Here is a 25,235-nt window from a genome sequence, read left to right as displayed (position 1 = left end):
ACAACAAGAAGTTTTTAAAATCAATTATATAACATTAATTTTCTGGACTTAATCGAATTGGACTTCTGTGTGAGCAATTTATATGTGAATAAAAATGATATTTCATGGTGATTTTAAATAATTCAACATAATATATTTATCATCACACTCCTAAACGCATTTGTATCAAATAAAGAAAGATAACTCTTTATGCTATTCTTTTTTTATTATTTTTTTTTTTTATAAAATAAAATATCCACTTTTTAGACTATTTTTGTAATAATATTTTTTATGGCTTTTTTTTTTTTTTTTTTTGTTATTTACAGCAATGGCGAACGCTGGTCTTGAAGTACGAGAAGCTGGCCGGGCGTTACGAGTTCAAACGGAAGCACCGCATCTTGTGTCCACGGGAAGCGGACGATTGTCGACTGCAGTGACCTTGCATCCTTTACCTGAAGGTAAAACCAAGTTACATGCATTTTATACGAGCTATATAATTCTTTACTATTGAAAATAATTACTAAATTGTAACGTCATAAATAATAGCATTATATTACATAGGAAATGTGAAACGACGTTAACTAAATTTATGTGTGTATCAACATTTATTTAAAATAAAAAAATATATATATACATATATATAAATAAAAGTACGATTCACGTAGAAGATAATTATAGAATAATGATTAATTATCATACCACACATAGATATGATATACTAAGAACTTCTACAAGAAACAATCATAAACAAGTTGCTCCATCAAAATCGTTTATTTGTAACTTCTCGTATATAGTATCGATAGTACAATGATGATTAAGCTAAAGGGTTTCCTTTAAAAAAAAAAATGGAATGGGGTGGAGGGGAGGGGATGGGAGAGGAGGGCAGAAGGAACGATAATTCGTAAGGAAAACGATCGCTCGTTTTCTAAAGACTCTCGATGACGTTGCACAAAAAAGAAAATGAAATCCCATGGTGTTTCTCGATTGACCATCTACATCTTCTTTGTCTCTTTGTTTTTCTTTTTCTTGTTCTCTTTCTCTTTTTCTTTCTCTTTGGAAGGCGTGTCACCTAGAGATAAATTCTTTCGATAGAGTCAATTTGTGGGGGGAAAATAATCGCGTGTAGTAGTAGGAACAAAGTGATATCATCTCGATGAGAGAGAGAGAGAGAAAAGAAATTAAAAAAAAAAAAAAAAAAAAAGAGAAAAAGGGGTGGAATAGGAAGAAGCGGAGGAGGAGAAAAGGAGGAGGAGGAGGAGGGGAGGGGGAGGATGTCTGAAAAAAAATCCACGTGTATAATAGCGCCGACAGATAAGATTAACTTTCGTAATCGTGGTACGCGTACGAAGAAGATTTTATTTTTGCTCACGCTCGAGTTGCATTTCTATTTTTTTTTCTTCTTCTTCTTTTCTTTTTTTTTTTGCCTATTCAAGGATTTAAATTGCAACAAAAATCTTCATTTTAGTTAGTTGACTTTGCAAATATGATGTCATCGGTAAAATGACATCATACGCAGGATAACGCGTGTATATATTTTCGTATTAATTAAAATTGTAAATAATAACGTTAACCACTTTATGTGGTTTAATAACGCAAAATATCATCATTTTTAAAGAAAATTATTAGAATATAGTAATAATTAAGGGGAAAAAAATAAATCAATTGATATTATTATTAATGTGGCAAATAATCATTTTGTTTTCTCGTATTTTTGGATAAAATTAAATTTGATAAGATGTTTATTTTTTTTTTTAGAAATTTCATTCATATCTGTTCAACTTGAAATACTTTAATCATTTCTAATATATTATTCGATAATATTAGACAATTTTATTTCACGCTCACTTTCATATATACCAAATACTACTCGAAATATTCTAATCTTTTCTAATCTATCATCGTGTAATATTTTCAAGGACTGATAACTAATAACAAATATAAAAAGAGAAAGAAAGAGAGAGGAGTGAGTTTAAAATTATCATCCAGCAAAATTAAATAATTAGTTACCACCGTCGGGAAGATAATTTTGAAGAGGGAGTAAGGATTTGATTAGGGTCGAATTTTCGAGGGACGAACGAATAAGGTTCTTTAATTTGTTAATTTGATATCTCTAGACTAGCTCAAGATTAATCTCCGTGGATGTTGTGTGTGTACATAGTGTGTTGTTCAGTGTTGTATCTGTGTAAAAAAAAAAAACGCGATTAAATTCTTAAACTTGATCATGTATGTATTACATAAAGTAGAAGTCAAGCGTTTTCTCCTTGCTTCTTCTTCTTCTCCTTCTTCTTCTTCTTCTTCTTCTTCTTCTCGTATACATACATACTGTGTTTCCTTCCCTTTTCGAACTCTGGTGCTCGACTACATATTCCTGAAATAATCGAGCTCCTCTAGAAAGGCCGTGTGCCGTTGCCGTTGCCGTTTGCCGTTCGAGTTCGCCTCATCGTTGAAATATTCCCTTTTAAAAATACATCTTGTAAGATGTTACGCTTTCGTCGTCTAGTCATCCGTGTACTTTCGACAAGATGCATTCAAAGTTTAAACGTCAAAAACCGGAAGGAAGTTTGACTTCAAAAAAAAAAAAGAAATAAAGAAAACAACGAAAGAGTAAAATCTATAATATCGTTTGCATAATTGAATTTTTCTTTTTATTTATTATTAAATAATTAAAACACACGAGTACAATCGAGATTGATATTAATTTTTATCAAATAAATTCATCGTAAATTTGATGTTGTTAAACAATCAAGGAAATTAATGATACTTGTAAGATATATACAAGATTGAAAGTATACAAATGTATTTCAAAATTGATCGAGAGTGAAGTTGAAAAAGAAGAATTTTAAAATAATGATAATATCGCATTCAAATCAATTCATTCTCAATGTTGAAAGAAATTTTATCGAATTCATCATCAAAAGCCATCTTCTTAGCATCCGAAAGGGGACAGAGAGAAAATAAACGAATAAATAAAATAATAATAATAATAATAATAATAATAATAATAATAATAATAATAATAATCAAATAAAAGAAAGAAAATAGAAAGAAAGTAGGGTGTTGCATGCGGGAGGTGAGGGCGCTTTTATACAGCGCGCCATTTCTGAAAGAGCGTTCTTCGATGCACGTGCTTTCATGCGCGCGTATAAATTGCTCGTACGGGAGGGTATATAAATGGCGTAAAGACGCTTCTTCTTCGGTCAGAAATGAAGGGAAGAGGCGGAAGAACGAGAAGAAGAAGAAGAAGAAGAAGAAGAAGAAGCAGAACAACAACAACAACGAGAAGTAAAAGAAGGAGAAGGTGGTGTTGGTGGTGATGATGCTGGCGGTGGTGGTGATGGTGGTGGTGGTGGAGAAACGGAGGACACTAACCCAGCAAGAAGAGACCATGCTGGCTCATAAGTGCATACCACTCTCTCTCTTCTCTCTCTCCCTCTCATTCTTGTTCTCTGTTGCTTTCTCAGTCACTCTCATGCCTCTTTCTTCAAGTTGTACAGCAGTACTTAAATATAGTCGCTTCGTGGAGAGTAGGGCACTCGCAATATAAATTATTGCATGAGTCAATCCTCAAAGTGCGCTCTTTCTTCCTCTTTTACCTCTTTACTTACTCATTCTCTATCTCTATCACTACTCTCTACGTTACTCTTACTCCTTATCTTTCTCTCATAATCGTTTATGTGCACTTTCCCTAGCTCTCCTATCTCTATATTTTTTTTATTCTAATTTTCTTCATATATAATGTTTATGTATCCTCCCCCTTTATTATAATATTTTGCGTCAAGTATTACAATTTTATTTCATTATGAATTTAGTGTATTTATTTATTCTTGTTTCTTGTTTTTTTTTTTTTTTTTAATAATGTTTTGCATATATTAATTATTTTTTCTTTTTATTTTCTGTTTTTTTTTTCTTCCCTCTTTTTCATTACACCTTCGTGTTGTTCTCTTCATCTGTTCAAATTATTATACAAATTCATGTTTAATATTATTTCCTATTTTAGTCTCTCTTTTGTATTTACTTTTCCTTTTTGTATGTGTGTGTGTGTGTGTGTGTATTTTTTTACTTTTTTTTTTTAATTTGTATTTTTAAGTAAATCCCAGATACTTCTTCGGTCTATTCTTTTTCAAAACTTCCAGAATATAATCCCTAAACTCGCTTGTTTCTCGTTTCCTTGGAAAACATTGGGAAATGGTAACGGATAGTCATGGAGTAGTAGTTACAACCAGTGAATCATCCTAATCCAAGAAGTATTTTCTAGTATGAGATGAGAGGTGATTCCACTTGAAGATATTTCATTCCCGTTTCCTTCGAAAGATTCATCGAATCTAACCGTTTCTTCGATCTTCTTCCCCATCTTTTAATTCCCTTCCATTCATGTGACCCTAATTACTTTCATCATATAAATAAAATATACATTATATAAGATACTTCAAGTTGAATAGATGAACATTTGTATGAATTCTTTTATTTATTTCAAAGTTACGAATTTGTTAATACACAACCTCTGTATACTTAGAAATTGATTGGCCCCCTTTTTTTTCCCAAGATCTAATAATCATCGTTCCTTAGCTCACTTTTCAAGTAATTCTTTCTTGTTATCTGACAACCGTGTCTTCCATCCATCTAAAGTCATCTTTATTACGCAGCCCGATGAGATCCAATTGCGTTGTGTAATCATCATAGTTTAAACGAGACGAAATAAACAAGATATAGCATCGAGCTAGAAAGTCAATTAGTTAAGTTCTTCAAATAACAAAAAAAAAAAAAAAAAAAAAAAGAATCTTGAATTCTTTTCAAATGAATCATATTATTTAAAAGTGTTTATTTTATTTATTTTTTTTTTTTTAGATAAAATAGTAAATAAATATATATATATTGTAAGACCTAATACAAAAATAATTAAATTATTGCACACATTAGGATGAATTGATACACACTTTTATTTCCTTGTTTTTAATTTAAATAAAAATAAGTTTGATCGAAAGAAAATGTTTTCCACGTTAAGCTAGAAAACTTCTTAACCCACCACCCACGTATATTACATTGTAAATATTAAAAAAAATATATATCAAATATAATAATTTTATTTTATGATTGCATAAATTTAAAAATGAATATCGTACACAAAAGAGCGAGAGTAAATTCTTGAACTGGAAGTATGAAGCTCGTTCGAATACAATAGGGACCAAAGCGAATTGGTTTGTCAGGAAGTTGCTTCCTGTTTTTAATTCTCTTTCACTCTTTCTCTCTTGTATGCACCTCGCTGATTATCGTACGAATGTGTTGTGTTGTTTGTGTCTCTCTCTCTTTCTCTCTCTCTCTCTCTCTCTTTTTATTTCTTTAGTCTTTTTTTTCTCCTATTCATTTTGAGTAGAATGAATAGAGAGAGCTTGTAACTTGTACACAAGGTGTATAGTACACAGTGGTGTTGTACTATGTATCTTCACACAATCGATAGATACAAAGATAGATGATAGATAAATAGATAGATAGATAAAGAGAGAAGACTGGTTGCTAAGTATACATGGTCTCCATGTGTACTATTGTGCAACCAAGTGGAACTTGTCTACCCCTTTTACCGATACAAACAATGAACCGTTCAAGTAAATAGTCACAATGCTGGAAAATGAGAAGATTAAAAGCTTTCGATTGTACTTTTCTACCCTTGTTGATTATGCTGAAAGATCAAGAAGATTATATCGAAAGGAATATCTTTTTTTTTTTTTTTTTCACTATTATAATTTTCATCAGAAAATACTCTTTTCAAATAATCCTTCTTGATCAAACTGGACGTAGAATATTAACAAACAAACAAAAATAAGAAATAATCGAGAACGAATCTTTGTAATAATTTACAAACAAACAAATCGTCGAAATAAAAATAAATAGATGTAAAATATTATTGCCAATGAATCATTCAATAAAAATACACAATGATTTATTAATTAATAATTGCGAATAGGAACGTAGTTCGAAGAGGACAAAGACATTGTGGAACGAGTTGTCCTGTCAGATTCCAAGTAACTCAAAGGTTCTCCCTTAAGTCAGGGATATATTTTAGACATGGCGGACGGGTTTCCAAAAAGACTGAAAATGCATGGAAAGAGAAGGAAGAAGAGAGAACATAGAGGGGTTGAAGAGAGAAAGAGAGAGAGAGAGAGAGAGAGAGAAAGTAGAACCGCGCCAAAACTAAATATAACTGCAGTCCTTTGTAGAATGCACTGCGATTTACTCGCGTCTTGCGAGATCGGAATACGCCGCGGACTCTGAATTATACTCTCGGGCACACTGCACGAGAATCTTTTTCATTCTTCTATTTTCTCGGACGATTACCGAACTAAAGTAAGTGTGAATCCTGGTGGTGCCCTCCGAGGCGCCGATCTAATCTTGGATGTCCAAGAAATATAAGAACAAAATGTAGAAATAAATGTCTGAATCATAACATACTAGGGGTGGGGGGGGGGGACGACGACATTTTTATTGAAGACGAAAGATAATCGGTTATTTTCAAAAAGAAATAATAATAAATTAGCCCTTTTAAGTTAGAATAATAATAATAATAGAAGATTAATCAGAAATATCGTTATTCCATTGGTTGAGAACTACTGAGAGACATCGATTACTGTTAACGCTTGTGCCTCTTTCATGTAACGAGGTGTAATGAATAGAACCTAATTCTCTCTCTCTCTCTCTGTATATGTAACTATATGTTCCGTCATAGAATTGTGGGTGCAAACGGTGAGCTCAGAGTTCCAAGGATTTGCTAATTTAGAAGGGAAAATAAATTCGAGTGGTTAACTTTGATCCTCGTTTCGGTTCAAATAAACATTGAGAGCTTGGTAGTTTAAAGATCAAGCGTTGAAAGATCTTGCACTTGAAAATTCACCTACTATTATTAAAGTTCTACTGTATGTTGATAATTTAAAATATAATTATTGTTCAAATGATGAAACAATGCGTTGTGTGCGCATATGTAAAAATTTGATAAGTTTTTTTTTTGTTCTTTGATACAGGTAGAATTACTCTTGGATCGAACAGGGATGCTGATATTCCATTGGCTGGTACAGGAGTTGAATCCATTCATTGCGCGATTGAAAACAATAACGGTGTGGTCACTCTTCATCCCATAAATGGAAACACGGCTATCGATGGTGTCCCGATAAATTCATCTGTGCGACTTGTTCAAGGTAAGACCTTGTACCACTGTATGTGTACCACCGACGTACCAAATTTGTCTCGATCCAAAAGAAAGTCTCGAAAGAAGGATACTTTTCAAACGTTCACTCTCACTTTTCGATTACCCAAGTAATATAAAAAATAAAAAAAAAAAACAATTGTTCGATCTTTTGGAATAATTTTATTCTCTTGAAATATTTCATACATATAGAAATTGTATTTATTTCTTAGATAAATAGATAGATAGATAGATAGATAAATTTTATTAGTATTGACACATGACAATGTAATAACAATAAAAATCACATTTAAAATACTTCTTCCTTGTCGTGTGTTGTAGGTTGCATGCTGTCGATTGGCAGATCAAATTACATGCGCTTCAATCACCCTGCCGAGGCCAAGCAACTCCGATCGGTACTGCCACAATCAAGAATTTCCATGGCACCCATAAGCTTCTCCCTACCTGACAATCAACTTCAGGAGGGCTGTCACTTGGAAAGAAAGCCACCGGTTGCGCCAAGAAAGTCACCAAGGAATTCATGTTCCGACGATGAAGTTGGCTTCCTTGGGAAGTTAACGAAATTTGAGATGTTGTCGAAGCAAAACAGAAACAACTGCGTATCGCCGAAAGTATTTCCAGCAGGTGGTATTACGACCAACGTTCCGGCCGATCAGATTTTAGGACACTCGAGAACACCGACTTCCTCGGCAAGGAACAGTTCCAATTTGTCGAGCAACAATAATTCGCCGCTTCAAAATTTGACGAATTTAGACAGAAGCCGTTCGAATACACCGTCTTTCGTTACGTCATCCCCAAATAATCATTCCTTCGAAGACAATCGTCAGTCAACAGAAAGTAATAAAAATCATAGCAGATCTAACACGCCTAATCAAAACTCACCGATGTTAGATCACAATCGTTCATTGCCTTATCAAAACTCACCGACCCTAAATCGTAATCAAATACAAATGTTCTCGACGGCTGAAACTTATTTGAAAACTTACAAGCCGTATTATCGCGAAAATAAAAGTGAGAACGATCAAGGTTCTCAGAATTATGTTGTTATGCCACGAAATTCAGCCTCTCGTACGGATCTAATGTCTCGTAGTATGATGTGTCAGAGATCTAATGATTTGGATGATCTCGGAGTTGGTAGGGAATTTGACATGAGTCAGAGTTTGATTGTCACCAAAACCACTACGGAATATTTACAATTGGAGAAATTTGGATCAAATTCAAACCTTTGTAATGGTTCGGTGACACCAAATCGTTGTAACAATAGCGTCAGTAGTAACAACACCACCAGTGGTGTAATTAGGAACGCAGTTGGTCCAAATTTTGGTTCGAGTCCAAATATCATTAAAAGGATTCAACCACCGAGTCCAGCGTTTAATCGTAATCCTAAATACAGTGGTGAACAAAATAGGCCATATACTCGTGTTAAAAGTCCAACACCGAGCATAGGAAGTGGTTGTTCGTTGGAGGAACTTCGTGAACGGCAAATCGATGCTGAAAACAAACGTCGTGAGGCTGAGAATAAAAGAAAAAGGGCGCAAGAAGAAAGATTAAGAGAACAGGAAATTGAAAGACAAGAGAAAATGAGATTGGAAGAAATTTTGGCTATGTGCGCGGAATACGAAAGACAAAAGTACCCTCGATAAACCTAGACAACCTAACAGGTAATTCTTATTCATAATTATACTCATTATTTTAATGACAATTTGAAATACGATTGTATCGTTTCACTTGGAACAATGATTTTCTTTTCACAGAATCAAAACGAATGGTTCTCTTCCACGAGACAAACGATTAGGAGGCGGCTACGCATCACCGTACGAAAGCCCAAAAAGTCCATCGAAGAATCAACCACATTTTTCTTTCGAATCCCCAAAACAACAATCGTCAACGAATAATTACGAGAACGTGACAGTACAAAATTCCAAAATGATCTATCAAAATAATACTTCACCCATCGATCAAAAAGATCAAATACCACAGAAATTGGATAGTCCAATAATTCAAGATACAGCGATTCAACAAACTATACCAAATCATAATAACAACAATAATCAAGCTACCACCACCAAGTGGGCGAATAACACAAGTCATAGTTTTTCTAATTCGATTTCACAAGCCCGCACACCAAATTACGAAAATATCACTTTCGATCGTACCGCAGTTAATAACAATAATAATAATAATAATAATAATAATAATAATAATAGTAACAATAACAACAACAGTGACGAACGTGAAAGTACAAAAGAAACTTCGACTTATGGAACGATTCAATTAAACGGTACGAAAATTTCGACTCAACAGCAAACAACTTTGGCACAAAATTACGAAAGATTCGTGTCTTCAAATGGCAATTTGAGTTTGTACGAGAACGTAATCGTGTCTTCCATATCACCAGCATCATCGATGCCAAACAACACTCCTAATCATCATAACAACAATAACAGTAGTAATAACAGTAATAATAACAATAACAATAATAATCAAAATCATTCCATGCCAAAGAAAAATGGTCAACTTTCTAATTCGTGTGAAATGATAGAAAACAAATTGACGATATCGAACGATGATCTTCTCGAAGCTATCGAGCAATTGTCAATGTTGTCAAAATCCAAAGAAATTTGTACCACACCGAAAAGAAATAATTCCGAGAAAGATAACGCGAAATCGAACGAGGCTAAGGCCGATAAAGAAAGGAAGGAATTGGAAGAGGAGGATAGAAAAAAAGTACATCGAATTTTTGCAAAACGAAAAACTTCATATTCTCAGTAACATGGATGCTTTGAAGAGAAGCGTTGCTGATATTGAAATTCAAGAGGAAGAAATTAGCAGAGAGGTAATTTTTCCATTAATTACATTTATTATCAATTATGTTTTATATTTGTATTCTAGAAAATTTGATTATAATAATTATTAATAATTTAAGTTGGAATTGGAAAAGGCACTCTTATCGGCTGAATACGAATCGGAATCTTTAAAATTGACACAAGAGGAGAGTGAAAAGATAAAGGTCCAAATGAGGATCAATGAACTCGAAAGAGAAATGGCCGAGGATAATACGACCCAAGCAAAATTACAAACAGAGGCTAAGCAAAGAGTACAGAAAGCTCAACAAGCTTACGCTAGATTAGAAGAAGAATTAACGCGTTCCATGGATGAAATGAGGCAGCAGGACATTGGTGAAAAGTTGGCAGCTCAGCAGGACGTCCTTGAAACCGAGAGGAAAGCTTTCGAGGATTTAGAATTCCATCATCTGGAAGAGGAAGCGAGCAAACTTGCTACCAGAGAGGAATTGCAAAGGTTTGTAGAGATTTTTTAGTTACTTTCTACACATTTATTCTATTTACTCGTTGATTTATATTTTTTGATTAATATTTTTGCAGGTATTTGAGCGAGTTAACGTCGAGAATAGAAACGAAGAAAGCTCAATTAAATAATTTGGAGTCTCAACGATCGGAAGCCAACAATATAGCGACAAAAGATGCTAGAAGCCTTGAGAGACAAAAGTTAGGCCATTTGAAACGATTGGAAGAAGTAAGAGACAACAAATTCAAACGACATATTTTCTTTTTTTTTTTTTTTTCAACAATAAAAATATTTATTTAATATATTTCTTTTGTAATTTTTAATTAGGGAAGAAATAGATTGCGAACCATCAACGATGAACTCGAAAACTTATTACAAAATTCGTGCGATAATTGCGAAGAGAAACGATCACCGAGCAGGGAAGATTTCGATAGAATCTCCAGAGTCACCATTGACTCTCCCATAGTAAATAATCAGGGCAGCTTAGGTAGAAAAACTATCGAGTCCCTCAAGGAAATTGAGAGAAATCGACAGCTTCATTTAGCGAAACAAGGTTAGTAACTGCAAACAAAAATTAAATAAAACGAATAAAATATTTGAAAAAAAAAAAAAAAAAAAAAACAGGTAGCCAAGTGATTTCTGAAGAAAGAAGAAGAGTCGAAGAACTCAAAAGACGCGTTCAAGACGAAGTACGTTCTCAATGGGAAGAAAGAAAAATGAATTGTGCTTCCTTTAATAGTGTCGAATCAGGTGAAGAATCTTCGAGTTATTCAACAGGCTTAACGGAAAGGTATCTATCACATTTCTCAAAACCTTCTAATCTTGATTCTAATCTTATCAAATCCTACGCTCGTATAAATCAAATTTAAGAAAGAAAAAAAAAGGAAAACTAACTCGATCATTACTCTAAATAAATTCCAACACAAATATGTTCAAAATAATGAATACGTGGAATAATATAATTAATGTAATATATCCGATATTACAAAGGACATCGATGACGCATGTTGGCTATAGTGTTTTAAACTTGTATGAAAACTTCTTAACAGAGAGGGGAGAAAGAAAGGAAAGCCATTGAAAAATCTTATTAAATATTCCACGTACGTTTTCGATCATCCGTATAACGGATCTCTTCGAACTCCCAGTACCGAATTGTTTTTAGTATAACGTGAGCTCCAATCCGTGCAGGTTTTGATATTTACAAAGTGTTTCAGTATTATTCTCATTCACAGTATAAACAGTGGATCTTTAATAGATCTCAATAAAAAGATAAATAAAAAAGAAAATTAAACACATCATTAAAAAGATCAACAGATAATAACAACGTTTCTAAATAGACAAAGTTCAAGAAGTCTAAGCTAATCGCAGTCTAGAGAAGAAAACGACAGTGCTATAAAATCAAGGATTTATCTTATTCGCCTAATCTCAATATTTACATTTACCAAATACTTCTGACAAAATTTAAAAAAAAAATTAGAATTTGTTCAGAGTAAGAAGTTAAAGTGGGAAGCCTTGAAAGTTCAAATTTACGAGGAAGGAAACCGATTGTACGTTACGATCATGATGACGAGAAGCCTGATTGCTCTTAACAATCAAACGTTTTAGCGAACCTCTTAACAATCTATCTCTCTCACACTCACTCATTCACTCACACAAATGCATACGTGTATGGTTATTCTCCTAAGTCTCTTAATGTATCTGGTATAATGTATATATATGTGTTCTGAGTGCTAGTATTGCTATTCGAAGTGGGGCGTTATCATGCGATACGATATCTCTCCTAACTCGCTGTCTTTCCACGGCTCGTCAACGTTAACATCAACGTTTTTTGATACGTCGTCGTCGTCGTCGTCGTCGTTCTCTATTCGATCTAATATACGAAAACTAAAATCAATAATAAAATAAAGATAGCGAGACAAAAAGAGAGAGAGAGAGAGAGAAAGAAAGATAATATAACTTAGAAATCTAAAAAATGATGAGGTAGTTATATTCTGTTCGAAAATTCAATATTGATTCAAGTGTAACATACGAAGATAGTGTTTAAATTATGTCTTTATTTTTTTTTTTTTGTTAATCTATCATAAAAATATCTTTTTTATCACGTGATTTCTGACCGAATATTTTTATTCGTAAGAAAGTTTACAAATTTATGTTAAAAAAATTAACAAATGTAAGTAAAGATAAGTGAAATGTTTGGATCATGGCAAGTAAGATTAAGAATTTCATTAACGATGGATTACCAGTGGATTTGGTGATATAAACTTTGATGAAAAAGTGCACATGTTATTTAAAAAAAAAGATAAAAAGTTTATGGATAATGTTCAAAAATGAACGGAAGAAACGTGGGTGAAACAATTATGAATGAGGCCAGGCTGAGAGGGTGCAATTTAATTACTTTTCTCACGAGTAATCGTTATTATCTTGCTACCAAGGATTGGATTTGTGAAAATTGTTGTAATCCTTTGGAAACACGAACTCGTGATATTCGTCAACGTTGTCTGTAAGTTTCATAATATTTTTTATTTCTTATTATTCGTTCTAAAATAAAATATACAAAAAATATAAAAAAATCATTTAAATATCTTCACTAAAATACATATTTATTTACATTGTTTTTGATTAATTTATTCAATATAGTACTATTTCAATCTTAAATTAATTTTATTTGATTTTTATTTGAATTTTACCTGCGAATCACATTTGGTGTGATTGCATAACGTGTTAGTGTATTTGTAGTAATTTTTTTTTTACTGTATGTACTACTATAAAATTATAGGAATAACTTTTGATTAAAAAATACTGCATACGAGATATATATATATATATATAAAATAAAATTAAAAAAAAAAAAAAATCAAATTAGCACCGAACACAGATATAATTTCTTTTCTCTCAAATTTTATTTACTTTTTAACATTATTTTTCAATTTCTACATAAATTATTTAATTATAATTTATACATATACATATATATATCCATTAAGCACATATATATTTGTATATGTGTAAAGTAGTCATGTTGTGTCGCATTCTTAAAATATTTCGAAAGAAATAGAAGGACGTAATATTTAAAGAGAGAGAGAGAGAGAGAGAGAGATAGAGGAGAGGGGAGGGGAGGGTAGGGGAGAGAGTGGTAGAGTGACCTTGAAAGAAAGCGCAGAAACGAGGGAAAATCAAGGATGACGGCATAGAAGGAGATGCGAAGGAGTGCCGTTTACTTGTTCACCACTAACACATTGTACGTGGTAGAAGAAGAGAATCAAACGCTATGCCGGTGGCACTCTGTCGAACCGGTCGACCAAGCACAAGTCACTTTGTGCTTGTTAGGTTTTAATAATACCTGCCGCGACTATAGGCCTCGTCAGTAGTCTCGCCGGTCACGAGTAGAAGAGTCGTCCCAGTACGTTTTTTCCTATGCAAACCGGCTAAAGTTCACGCTAGCAGAGAGAATCGAGATACACTCTCGTCGTCGTTTATTCGTACACGTAACATCGAAGGTAAAGTCCCAATCGTTCTACCTAACACGCCAAAGAATTTTACAATTATTGTTCATTCAATTACGACAAATTTTATAACATCACCTATAACATCTGGTATGATTCACACACACACACACACACACACACAAAAACATATTTCTAATCGTTTAATATATTTGTTTATGATCAAAAAAAAAAATACAATTACAATTTGTCTACGCCACAATGTTTGTTGTTGACTTGGGAAAAATCAATTGGTAATGGAAGATAAATCATTGTGTCATGATTTTATTTATTTCACAATTTATTTATTTATTGTTTTTTTTTTTTTTTTTAATTTATAATATTTCTTTCTTTCTTTTTGATTTTATTTTTTTAGTGGTAGCGGGAGTAGCGACGGAGCTGACGGGGGAACCGGTGAGAAATTATCACCGAGTAAACTTTCGGAACTCACTTCGCCAAGTCCAGGACCATCTAACAACTCTTACAGTCTGCTTCAAAATGATAACGTAAGTAAATAAATCACTCTCTCTCTCTCTCTCCTTTTTTTTTCTTTCTAATCTTCAATCACAACTCAACAATTCGATTTACTTGCACGTCGTTGCATTCGATCGGATAAGTTTTAAATAAAGGATTATTGGATTAAATAAATCTATTTTCTATGTTACGATTAAAATCATTGATAAATTTCATAAAGATAAATTATATTACGAATCTAAATTTATATCTATGATATCGCTAATCAATGATATATCATTGACGTCATTTTTTCATAGACTACAAGTTTTTAAACTTATTTTTTTTTTTTTTATTTTCTCGAAAACACGCATTTTTATTAAATCGTTTGATTCGTTAGGATACGATGATTGGAATTAATTATCGTTTTAGAAAATGTCTAACAATATAAGTTGCGTGTTTAAAATATTTGTAAAAATTCATCAAACACGATGATATATCTATCTCTCATACATTTTTACAAGGATCGAGACGTACATTAGATGCAGCTTGAAAAACTGCATCATGACCTAATTAATAGCTGTTGCTCTGCCACATTTGCTTCATTGCGTAACTGCTTTTTCGATCGTTTCTAATACGTCTTTCAATATAAAAAAAAAAAAAAAAAAAAAAACAACAACATTTACGTCAAATATTTGCCATGTAATCATCATATTGTTTTACTCATTGTTTATTTGATTCTATTCAATAATTGGTATTTATAGTTTAGTAAATGAAAATTAATCATTATTTTTCATTTGTGTTTTTACATTATCATTAAATAATTCTTCGTTTTAAATAGCTAGATGTTTATTAAATTCATGATAAATTGCTAAATCGAAATGTTATTGGTGAAAGATAAATTTTAATCATGTCAGGCTTAAATTGACGAAGTTTCGATAAAGATAATAACACGATAAAACGTTTTCTGTTTTTCTTTTAATTTTTTACACTAAAATTTGTTCGTCATTTTCATTAATTTGACATCAAATTTAAAAAATGAATATCAATTGAATTTTATCAATTATTCGAGCGAATGTAGGTACGCAAATTTTTTTGCGTACTCCCTTTTTTTCAAAAAAAAGTTTGCCTATCGATAGGGGTGTTAAATTATGTTAAATTAGTTCAATAATATTATCACTAGATAGCGCTTACAATAAAACCTTTTCTACATTCGCGTAAAAGTGTTGCCTATCGTTAGGAGCTTTGAAAAATTAGGTACAATTTTTTGATTATAATTGTTAGTAATTTGTATTATTGTTATTATAATTAATAATTAAAGAAGATTACTAAATATTGATATTAAAAATAATTCCAAGAAAACAATGAAAAAAGAACAAACATTGGATTACAAAATTTAAACAAATAAACTAACATATTTACAATTATTATCTGAATAAGAGAAGATAAGAAAAAAAAAGAAAAGTGAGAAAGACAAATTTCGCAAGTAGTAGACATTCTAGAGCAAAACGTTTTGGTCGATTCGTGAGAAGAAGAAAAAGAAGAAGAGAAACGTTGCTGCATTACACGTGTTTCCTTTAAACAAACCTTAACTAGGCCAGGGTTGTAATAACGGGGTGCTTTTTGAGCATGGATCAAACAAGGCAGGGGTAGTATTAAAGATTAAAACTTTCGGTGAAATGTAATGAGAGAAGGCTTAAACAAAAGAGAGAGAGAGAGAGAAAAAGAAAGTAGTTTGAGAAAAAGTAGAATTAAAAATGTCTGAGTATCTGCTATGCTCTGGTCTACTGTACTATACTTGTAATGTACTATTTCCTGACTTTTTACAAAAGTTCAACATAAAAGCAATAATTTTGATTCGTGTCTGTGAAAAATCTTTTATAAAATAAACATTATATTTAAGATCATCGAATAAAATGGAAAGAAGAAGTAATTCGATGTACTTTTAATTCAATTTCTTTTCTATCTGATTCGCATAAAATTAAACTAATTAAAATGAATTATTCGAAATCTTTTCTTTTATGTTTATCTATGATCAATCATTTTGTGATTGCACAACGTGTTTAAGTTTGTAGCATCTTTCACTAAACATTTGTCAATATCTTATTGTATATTTTACTACAAATTTATACAGATAAGTTTTAAGAAGAGAAAATCAAAAACATTGAATATGCGGTTATTAAAAAAACAAACAAATGGGATATTAAAACAATGGCATATATATATATATATATATATATATATATAACAGAAAATATTTAATTTTTTAAATTTAAATCAAATTTCGAATTTGAAAGGAATTTTCTCAGAGTTTCATTCGAATGGACTGGCTTTACTTGTACTATTCGTGGAATGCATTACTCTTCCCAACCCCTCTCTCTTTTTCTCTTTCTTTTTCTCTTTCTCTCTCTTTCTCTCTATTGGATGTTACGTAATAAAACAACGAGTAAATAGAATCTAGAAAACGTTTGTTTTAGATAGGAAATACTTCCTCTATTGAACAACCACATAAATAAGCTTACGTTAAATTTTGCAAGAATGATATTTGTAATATACAGAAAGATTATAGTAAGAAAGAGAGAGATAGAGAGAGAATCGAATAAAACACATATGCACACAGATACATACATACATATAAAAACAGAAAAAGAGGGAGGAGGGAGGAGGAGGAGGAGGAGGAGGACAAATCTTTGAAACAGAAATTGTCGAGATATTTTCTGTCTCTCACAGAAACGTCAGTTTCGTTTTGTCTCTTCGAGAATCGACAACTGTTCAAATCTGTTCTAAAAATTGCTCTATACACTTGTTTTTTTTTTTTCTCTTTGTTAAATTTCAATCATCCAAAAAAAACAGAAAAAGAAAAAAATATCAAATCAAATGTCTCTCATGTGGATGAATTATATTAAAAGAGAAGTTAAAAAGAAGAAATGTATTAGAAAAAAACGCGTAAGTTAAATCATTTAAACGATTTAAAAAAAAAAAATTACTTTATCATTAAGTATTAATCATTGTTTCGATTTTATTTTAATTTTTTGTTTTGTTTTGCTTTCTATTATTAAAATAATCAAATCAAATTACTCCATTATTTCTCTTTTCTTTTTATAATTAAATTATGAAATTATATTAACGATCAATTCAATATATATATATATATATATATATATATATATATATTTATAACGATTAATATTATTCTTATTATTATATAATTATTTTAGTTCTGTTTATTTTTTAATAACATGGAAAATATATATATATATATATATAAATACTATTAAGTATAATAATACGTAGTCAATAAAGTCTCGAGTATCGTCGAAGTTTATTAAACCGAGTTTCTGCATAAAGTGTGAGAAATGACGGAATAATAGGAGCATTTTCCATTGTATGAATCACTCAGGGCTACCTCATTAAGCAATTTTTCCTCATTGACTGCCCTTATGCGAAGTCATGCCCTCTCTCTCTCTCTCTCTCCTTTCTCTCTTTTTCTCTCATTCTCACCCGAGTACGCTTGAAACGCATTAAATACTTCTACGAACATCGTCAACGTGACTTTTTACTTGATTAAAATTTCAAATCTCATTCAACCGTTTCAATCGTTAATCAATTATTAACAAAATTCAAAAAAATAAATTATTTTTCGAATAGAAAACGTAACAACAACAACAAAAATAAATTAATTAATTCAAATGAATTTAAAGTCAAGCTAGTAAAAATTTCTTTTAACACTAGATTTACGGATGTTTTGTTCATTATTTTTTAATGACGTAATAACATTGTTTGAATAAAGGATTGAGTAAAGGAATTGAACTAATATTTACGTATATTTCATTACGTAACTAAAAACCAATAAGTTTTCAAAAAATAGTATTTAAATTTTATAAATATATAAAATAATCAAATGTTCAATGAGTCAAATTGGCTCAATTCGTAAATCTAGTGTTAAATTAGATTAATAAATAAATTCAGAAAAAGGTGACACTGCTATTTGTATAATATTATTAAATAAATGAAATATTGTGTCATTCACGTTTTTTCTCATCATCATAGATCGTCATTGTTATTAAATCATTGTTTAAATTTAGAATATGTCATAGGATTTAATCGCTAAAGGATTATGAAGAAACCTCTCCTGACCTATCACACACATAGAACCAACACGTTAGAACAATATAAATACGATTAAATTTTTTTTAAATAGATGAGAGATGATAGGAGAACGTCGATGGAAGGGGAAAGGCTCAGTAACAACAGTGGTGGTATCGTTGACGGAAACGGAAGCCGACCTCTTTCACAGATCTCCAGTGAAATGGATACTATCGGTCCACTTCAACCTGTTAAACATCGTGAAAAGGCTAAACTCCAGGTAAATTAATTAATTTTTAAGATTGTTTTTTTTTTTTGATAATTAAAATCATTTAAAAAATTTACATTTACAGACCGAAGAAAAAGTATTATCAATTTATAAATTAATAAATGTTAAATCACAATAGTGAACAATAATTTTACAATTCTCGCGTTATTATCTTTATCAGCGATAAGTTAGACGCATAATACGATGATTTATAAATCTATTTTCAGAGGCCGTTAACAAGATATCTACCTATAAAATCCGAATCCTTGGATTTGAGGCATCACATTGAAACTGCCGGACATCAGTTGCAGCTGATAGATGATGTCACGGTTAATACTACCAATTGCAGTGGTTATTTGTCAAAGATGAGTAAAAAGTTTCATCACTGGAACAAACGGTGGTTCGTTTTCGATCGAAAGAGGAAAACCTTGACGTATTACAGCGATAGCAATTCGAAAAAGGCACGAGGAGTTATTTACTTTCAGGTAGGAAAGAAAAGAAAGAAAAAAAACAATCAATCAAATATTGTTTCTTCAAAATAATAAATGTAGACGACAATGTATTAATATATGGGAATAATTTATTATTATTATTATTTAATTTTTTTCTTTTTTTTATATACAGTCAATAGAAGAGGTCTACGTGGATCACATGAACACAGTTAAATCACCACAACCATCGTTAACCTTCATCATAAAAACTTCGTCAAGATTGTATCACTTGATGGCACCTAGTCCAGAAGCTATGAGAGTTTGGGTCGATGTAGTTTTTACAGGAGCCGAAGGATATCACGAATTTGATCATGGCGTTTGAAGAAAGACAAGAAAATAAAAGACGAAACGCTTATTAACAATTAATTTGTATTTTTGAAAAAAAAGAAAAAAAAAGAGAAAAAGATCTCTTTAGTAAAAATCTCGATCCTTCGATTTGGGATAAAAAAAAAAAAAAACTGAGAAGAAGAAAAATAGCAGCAGATATGCCTGTTGAAGATTCTATGCGACGAAATTGAGAAAATTCAATTAAAAAACAAAAAAAAAACACTAAATTATTAACCAGTCGCGTGTCAATTTGTTATTTAATTAATCGATTATGAAAATTGTTAGAATTAGAGAATAAGACTTATCGAAATAATTATACGAAGTTGAATATATTGAAAATTGAAAAAAAAAAAGAAAAGAATTTTAATATAAAAAAAAAAAAAAAGAAATACGAATAAGAATATTTGGAGATGATTTGTAATTTATGAGGCAACTGCCAAAAACCGAGTTTTGTAGCAGCTCATGGTGTACATGTACTTTCTAACCGATTCGATTATTATAAAAAATTACTTCGCTATTGCCATAATTAGCATGAATTTAAGGATTACTAGTTTTTATGTCATCGAATAAGTTGATCTTTTATTACAACATTTCTTTCCTCATTTTTTTTATATTCGTTTATAAAATTGACTACACTTCTGAAAAGAAAAAAAAAGAAAAAAAACATTTTTACATATAAATCTCGGTGCTACAACTTATACGAATGAAAAAAATCTCTCTCTCTCTCTCTCTCTCTCTCTCTTTCAAATTTGTGCATAATCCAGTATATTTTGTATTTAACTAAATTAATATTACAATTGTTATCGTTATTATTGAAGTAAAATGTAAAAACAACAAAAAAATGGAAATGAGAGAGTAAATTACTTTGCCACTAATGCTAATGTATTTAATAAAAATAATAATAATAATAATAATGTAGGATTTAGATCACAATAAATTAGTCTGTTTAACGCGCAAGTATTACTCATTAAAAATGAATGATAATGCAAGTTATAATAGTAGTAGTAGAAGTTCGTACTATTTAAACGAAAAAAAAAAAAATAAATAAATAAATAAACGTTCATTAGGGTCTCGTAATTTTTTGTAGGCATTTTTAATCTAGTCTTCCAGGGTAGAATAAATACATAGGAGGATACACGCCTGTACTGACCATTTTTTTTTCTAATTATTATTTTCTTTTTTTGTTTTTTAAAAATAAATATTCAGAATAAGAAAAATATAAACACTTTTGAGAAACGTTGTATATAATTTAGAGTATCGCTTGTGAGGTACTTAGATATATCAATCATTATTGCCCATTAATCAAAAATATCTTTCATATCATTTTAAATATTAAAATCACGAATACACGAATACTTGTTATTATATTTAATTAACATGTATCCTCTCTTTCTTTAAGTATAAATGCACAAACATACAATTTTATTTTAATCTGGTTGAGAGATTTTTCCTTTATATATTAAATTTAAATATATAAAATAGATAAAAATTGTGTATTAGTTTTGTCTTGAGAACAATTTTATTATTAGTTTGCTATGAAAATTTTTGCCCTTTTTTTCTTTTTTTTTTCTTTTTCTTTATTCGTTTGATTTTTTTCCCCATTTTTATTTGCCATTAGGCAAACTGCACATAAGAAGTTTATACATGATTAATAGTGCCCTTATATATAAATATATATACATTATTAAGTAAATTAACATAATTTATCGATATTGTATTATTAAATATTGCATAATTGTATTTTTGGATATATTTAAGAATATGCGATTGTGTTCAATATTATCTAAACAATATATAAGTATTCGATCTTTTTTAAAAAAAGAAAATTTTAAAAAGTATATATGAATTCTTTTCTGTACTCAAAAAAACCTACTTGTAATTTACACCATACAAAAAAATAGAAATACAATTTAATAATAGCTGACTATTGATTTTAATTAAGTAAATATTTTTAATATAAAAATCTACGGCAGAATAATATAAAATTTTGAGTAACAAAAAACAATCTAATAATTATTAATCTAATAAAAAAAATAACATTTTAAATCTTTATTCAAAATTATTTTTTTATAATTATTACTAACGTTGCCTATCATCAGAGGGATTAACTTTTAAAATTAATTAAATTATTCGCCGCAAGGTAGCGCTTCTAGTATCTCGAAGTACGCATGACTTAAGTTTAAATGTATACCGTTCTTAGATTAATATATTGATTAAACGAAATAAAGGGAATTACTTTAATAAGACTTAAAGAAGCTGCTAATTGGTTTGTAATGTAGTTAAATAATTGTAATAATTATTAATATCAAATAAGATTATTTATCTGTCAGATAAAAAATATTTGCATAGTTGTAATTAAATTACTGATCACACATAACCTCCACATTGTTTGATTTGTACTATTTTCTTATATTAATTGCAAATAATTAAGAGAATCTGACAGTAAATATATTTCAAAAGTTTCATTTCATGCAAAGCATCTTAATATACAATAGAAAAACAGCTAACTTTGGAATCATCATTAAGAGAAAGTTCTTAATTGTAAGTATTTAGCCTTTATATCATTTACTTATATAACTGGTTTATCTTAAAAATGATATTTATATCAACTGGTCAAATGCCACGAGCTTATATAAAAAATTTTTTCAAAAAATGCTGAGCAGTATGATAGCACTTTGTTATATACTACAGGAAAATACACCAAACGTCTAACTACTTTCAACTACCATAATCAGATGCGCTGACATTTTTAGACGTCGAACAGAAGAAATGTAATCATGCTATCTAGTACTCTAAAATACTACTATTAAAAGAATCATCAAAGTTGTTTAGTGCATCTTCTACTATAATAGAATGTGTTTTAATAATTATAGCACAAGCCTTTAAACAATGTAAAGTTTCAGTCCGTCCAATATCATTATGTATTTTCTTGTCATTGAATGCAACGTTTTAAACGTAATTGAGTCTCATTCTTTCCCAAAATTTCAATCATTTCTATTACACTTGGTCCACTCTAAAATAAGAAATATCATTCTGTTATTTATATGTAACTAAAATATGTTATATATCGTTACAAGGATAGTATTGTTGAAGGAATACCTCTAAACCACTTAGAATTTTACGCAAAGTTTTCATCAATCTAGGAAACGGAATACCGTTCTTTTCAGCAAGTTCTCTTAAATACGGTTTCAATACATCCGTCAATAAATCATTCTCATCAGTCTCCATCAACTTATCATTTAAATGTTTAATAGCATCTGCAATTATTAATAACGATAGTTAATAATTAAGTGACTTTACATATTTTGTTTATTCGATTTTCATTGTAACTTTGTACCTATACATTCAGGTGAAGTAATATCAGGAAGAGAAGTTGGTATAACCCATATAAATGCTAAATCAGTTGTTACAAGATCGCTTAACTTGTTAATCCTATTTTGCGCCCAATTCAACGTTGAAATAATATGATCTTCGTCTAATTTTAATGTCTTATTTTCGCTGAAATAATAGATATTGAAATGATTAATTAATTATCAACAAGATAACACACAGATATTTCTTCAAACAATAAATTTTGTATAATTGATGAAAAGGATACGTACCAATTTGGAAACGCTTCCTTTACTATTTTCCTTACTCTTTCGATTAAAAATTTATGATTGTTTGGATTGCTCAACAACCGTGATATTTCCAATCTATTAAGTTCTAATAATATCTCGGGTGCTAACTTTGTTGAATTTGTATTTATCCTTTTAATATCGAACTAAAAGAAATATAAAAAAAAAGGACTGCATGATATATATGAACGTTAAAGTATAAAATATTTTAATAAAATAAATAAGAAAATTTTAACATACTCACTTTTTTAATCAAATGTTCATAAGTGTATATTTCTGGAGTATCTGGATTTCTCATAAAACCACCACCGGCATGAGTAACATAATTTAATAACGCCAATGGAAAAATATTGGAATTCCGGAATGAATCAACTCTTATTCCATCTTGCCGTTTGGATAACTTTGAACCATCACTATTTAGTATTAAAGGTAAATGACCGTAAACAGGTGGTACCCAACCAAATGCTCTAAAACGAAACAAAAAATCATTTAATTAATTGATCATCTTATTGTATATTTAATATCTTGTGTATAAGTATCATCTTACTTATAAAGCATTAAATGTTTAGGTGTTGATATTTGCCACTCAACACCTCTCAAAACGTGAGAAATGTTCATGTAATGATCATCGACAACGTTTGCAAAATGATAAGTAGGAAAACCATCAGATTTCATAATTATAGGGTCTCCTTCGACCTTTGAAATATCGTGAGCTACATGACCATAAATCAGATCATCGAATGCTTCTATGTTTGGGGATAGCTGAATAATAATTACAGAAAGTAAATACAATTTCATTAAATAATAAGAAATTATACAATCATCTTAAATAATCACCTTAAATCTAATACAATATGGTACGCCATTTCTCAATTTCTCTTTGACCTCTTCTTCAGTAGAATGTCTACATTTATTATCATATTTAGGTACATGACCATTTTTAATAGCTTCTCGTCTTAACAAATTCAATCTATTCTCTGTGCAAAAACAATAGTAAGCAGTCTTATTGTGAAGAAGTTTTTGTATATTTTCTCTGAAATTAATATGATCAGAAATAATATTGATATATATAAGAATTGCAATATTTGTTAGTATTTTTTGATCATGAAGCATCGCACTTGTATATTTCAAGACGTTTAGATTGAAGGTAAGGACCATAGGGGCCACCTCTCATAGGATCTTCATCGGATATAATTCCAACCCATATCAAGTCATCTTGTAATTTTTCCATCGCACCAGGTATTGTTCTAGATTGATCAGTATCCTCGATTCGTAGAATGAACGTGCCATTTTTAGCACGAGCAAATAAATAATTATACAGCGCAGTGCGTAAGCCTCCCAAATGTAAATATCCTATTAGGAATATAATACATCATTAGATTATACTTAATTACACATTTATTTATATGAGTGATTATAACGCAAACAATTTTTTTAATCAAATGAAATATATCCTACAATAAATATATTTAGCCGTGTTATGACTGTAGAAAAATTCTAATATATAAAAAACAAAAAAAAATAAGCTAACCTAATATCAATAATTAAATTATCTCTGTTATTTTCTTGTTAATTATTTGCAAGAAGTATACAAAAATATATATATATACCAGTAGGACTCGGTGCAAATCTCACTCTCACTTGTTCGGAACAATAACGTTTTTGTAAAAACAAAAAGTTAACAATTCGAAGTATACCGCCACGCATTTTCTTAAGGCTGTTCGTCTATTTTTCAAAACATATGTAACTTAACCTTTTCACTACAGCATGCTTTGGGTCGGATTATATCGTTCGCGTGTACTACAGGAGGACTTGCATAAGTATCGTTTCATATAAATACGCTTGTAAATATGAGCGTTTACATTATACGATCCCTATATGGGTCAGCTGTTTGTCCGGGATCTTTAAATGGACGATCCATATATGAATCGTTAGTAACGAAAAGGTTAAGCAACAAATGTCATATGTTAAGGACAAAATATGAACTACCCAGTACATCTTCGTGCATCATTTAACAAAAATAATGAGTGTTTA

The 25,235-nt window shown here is 30.4% G+C and overlaps 2 protein-coding genes across 2 annotated transcripts; one reads left to right on the top strand and one right to left on the bottom strand.

The window, feature by feature from the left end:
• The first annotated feature begins 307 nt into the window (after positions 1-307).
• LOC107074269 (uncharacterized) lies at positions 308-19,661 on the top strand. Its single transcript, XM_015335524.2, is given in 14 exon segments — positions 308-437; positions 6,990-7,163; positions 7,493-8,799; positions 8,801-8,832; positions 8,926-9,892; positions 9,894-10,007; positions 10,098-10,471; positions 10,555-10,705; positions 10,805-11,030; positions 11,102-11,267; positions 14,336-14,465; positions 18,614-18,778; positions 18,994-19,251; positions 19,391-19,661. Coding segments are annotated over 14 exon segments (4,383 nt in total). The 3' UTR covers positions 19,580-19,661.
• Positions 19,638-25,235, bottom strand: GluRS-m (putative glutamate--tRNA ligase, mitochondrial). Its single transcript, XM_015318299.2, has 9 exons — positions 24,812-25,235; positions 24,320-24,554; positions 24,039-24,234; positions 23,749-23,963; positions 23,446-23,668; positions 23,187-23,347; positions 22,922-23,082; positions 22,684-22,841; positions 19,638-22,597 (listed from the first exon to the last, which is right to left on the bottom strand). The coding sequence occupies exons 1-9, from the start codon at positions 24,906-24,908 to the stop codon at positions 22,517-22,519; spliced, it is 1,527 nt and encodes a 508-aa protein (XP_015173785.1). The 5' UTR covers positions 24,909-25,235; the 3' UTR covers positions 19,638-22,516.

This window comes from Polistes dominula, unplaced genomic scaffold, assembly GCF_049000335.1.
Source record: "Polistes dominula isolate Pdom_NZ unplaced genomic scaffold, Pdom_raw_medaka contig_373, whole genome shotgun sequence".
NCBI lineage: Eukaryota > Metazoa > Arthropoda > Insecta > Hymenoptera > Vespidae > Polistes > Polistes dominula.
This window is presented reverse-complemented; position numbering and strand designations above follow the sequence as displayed.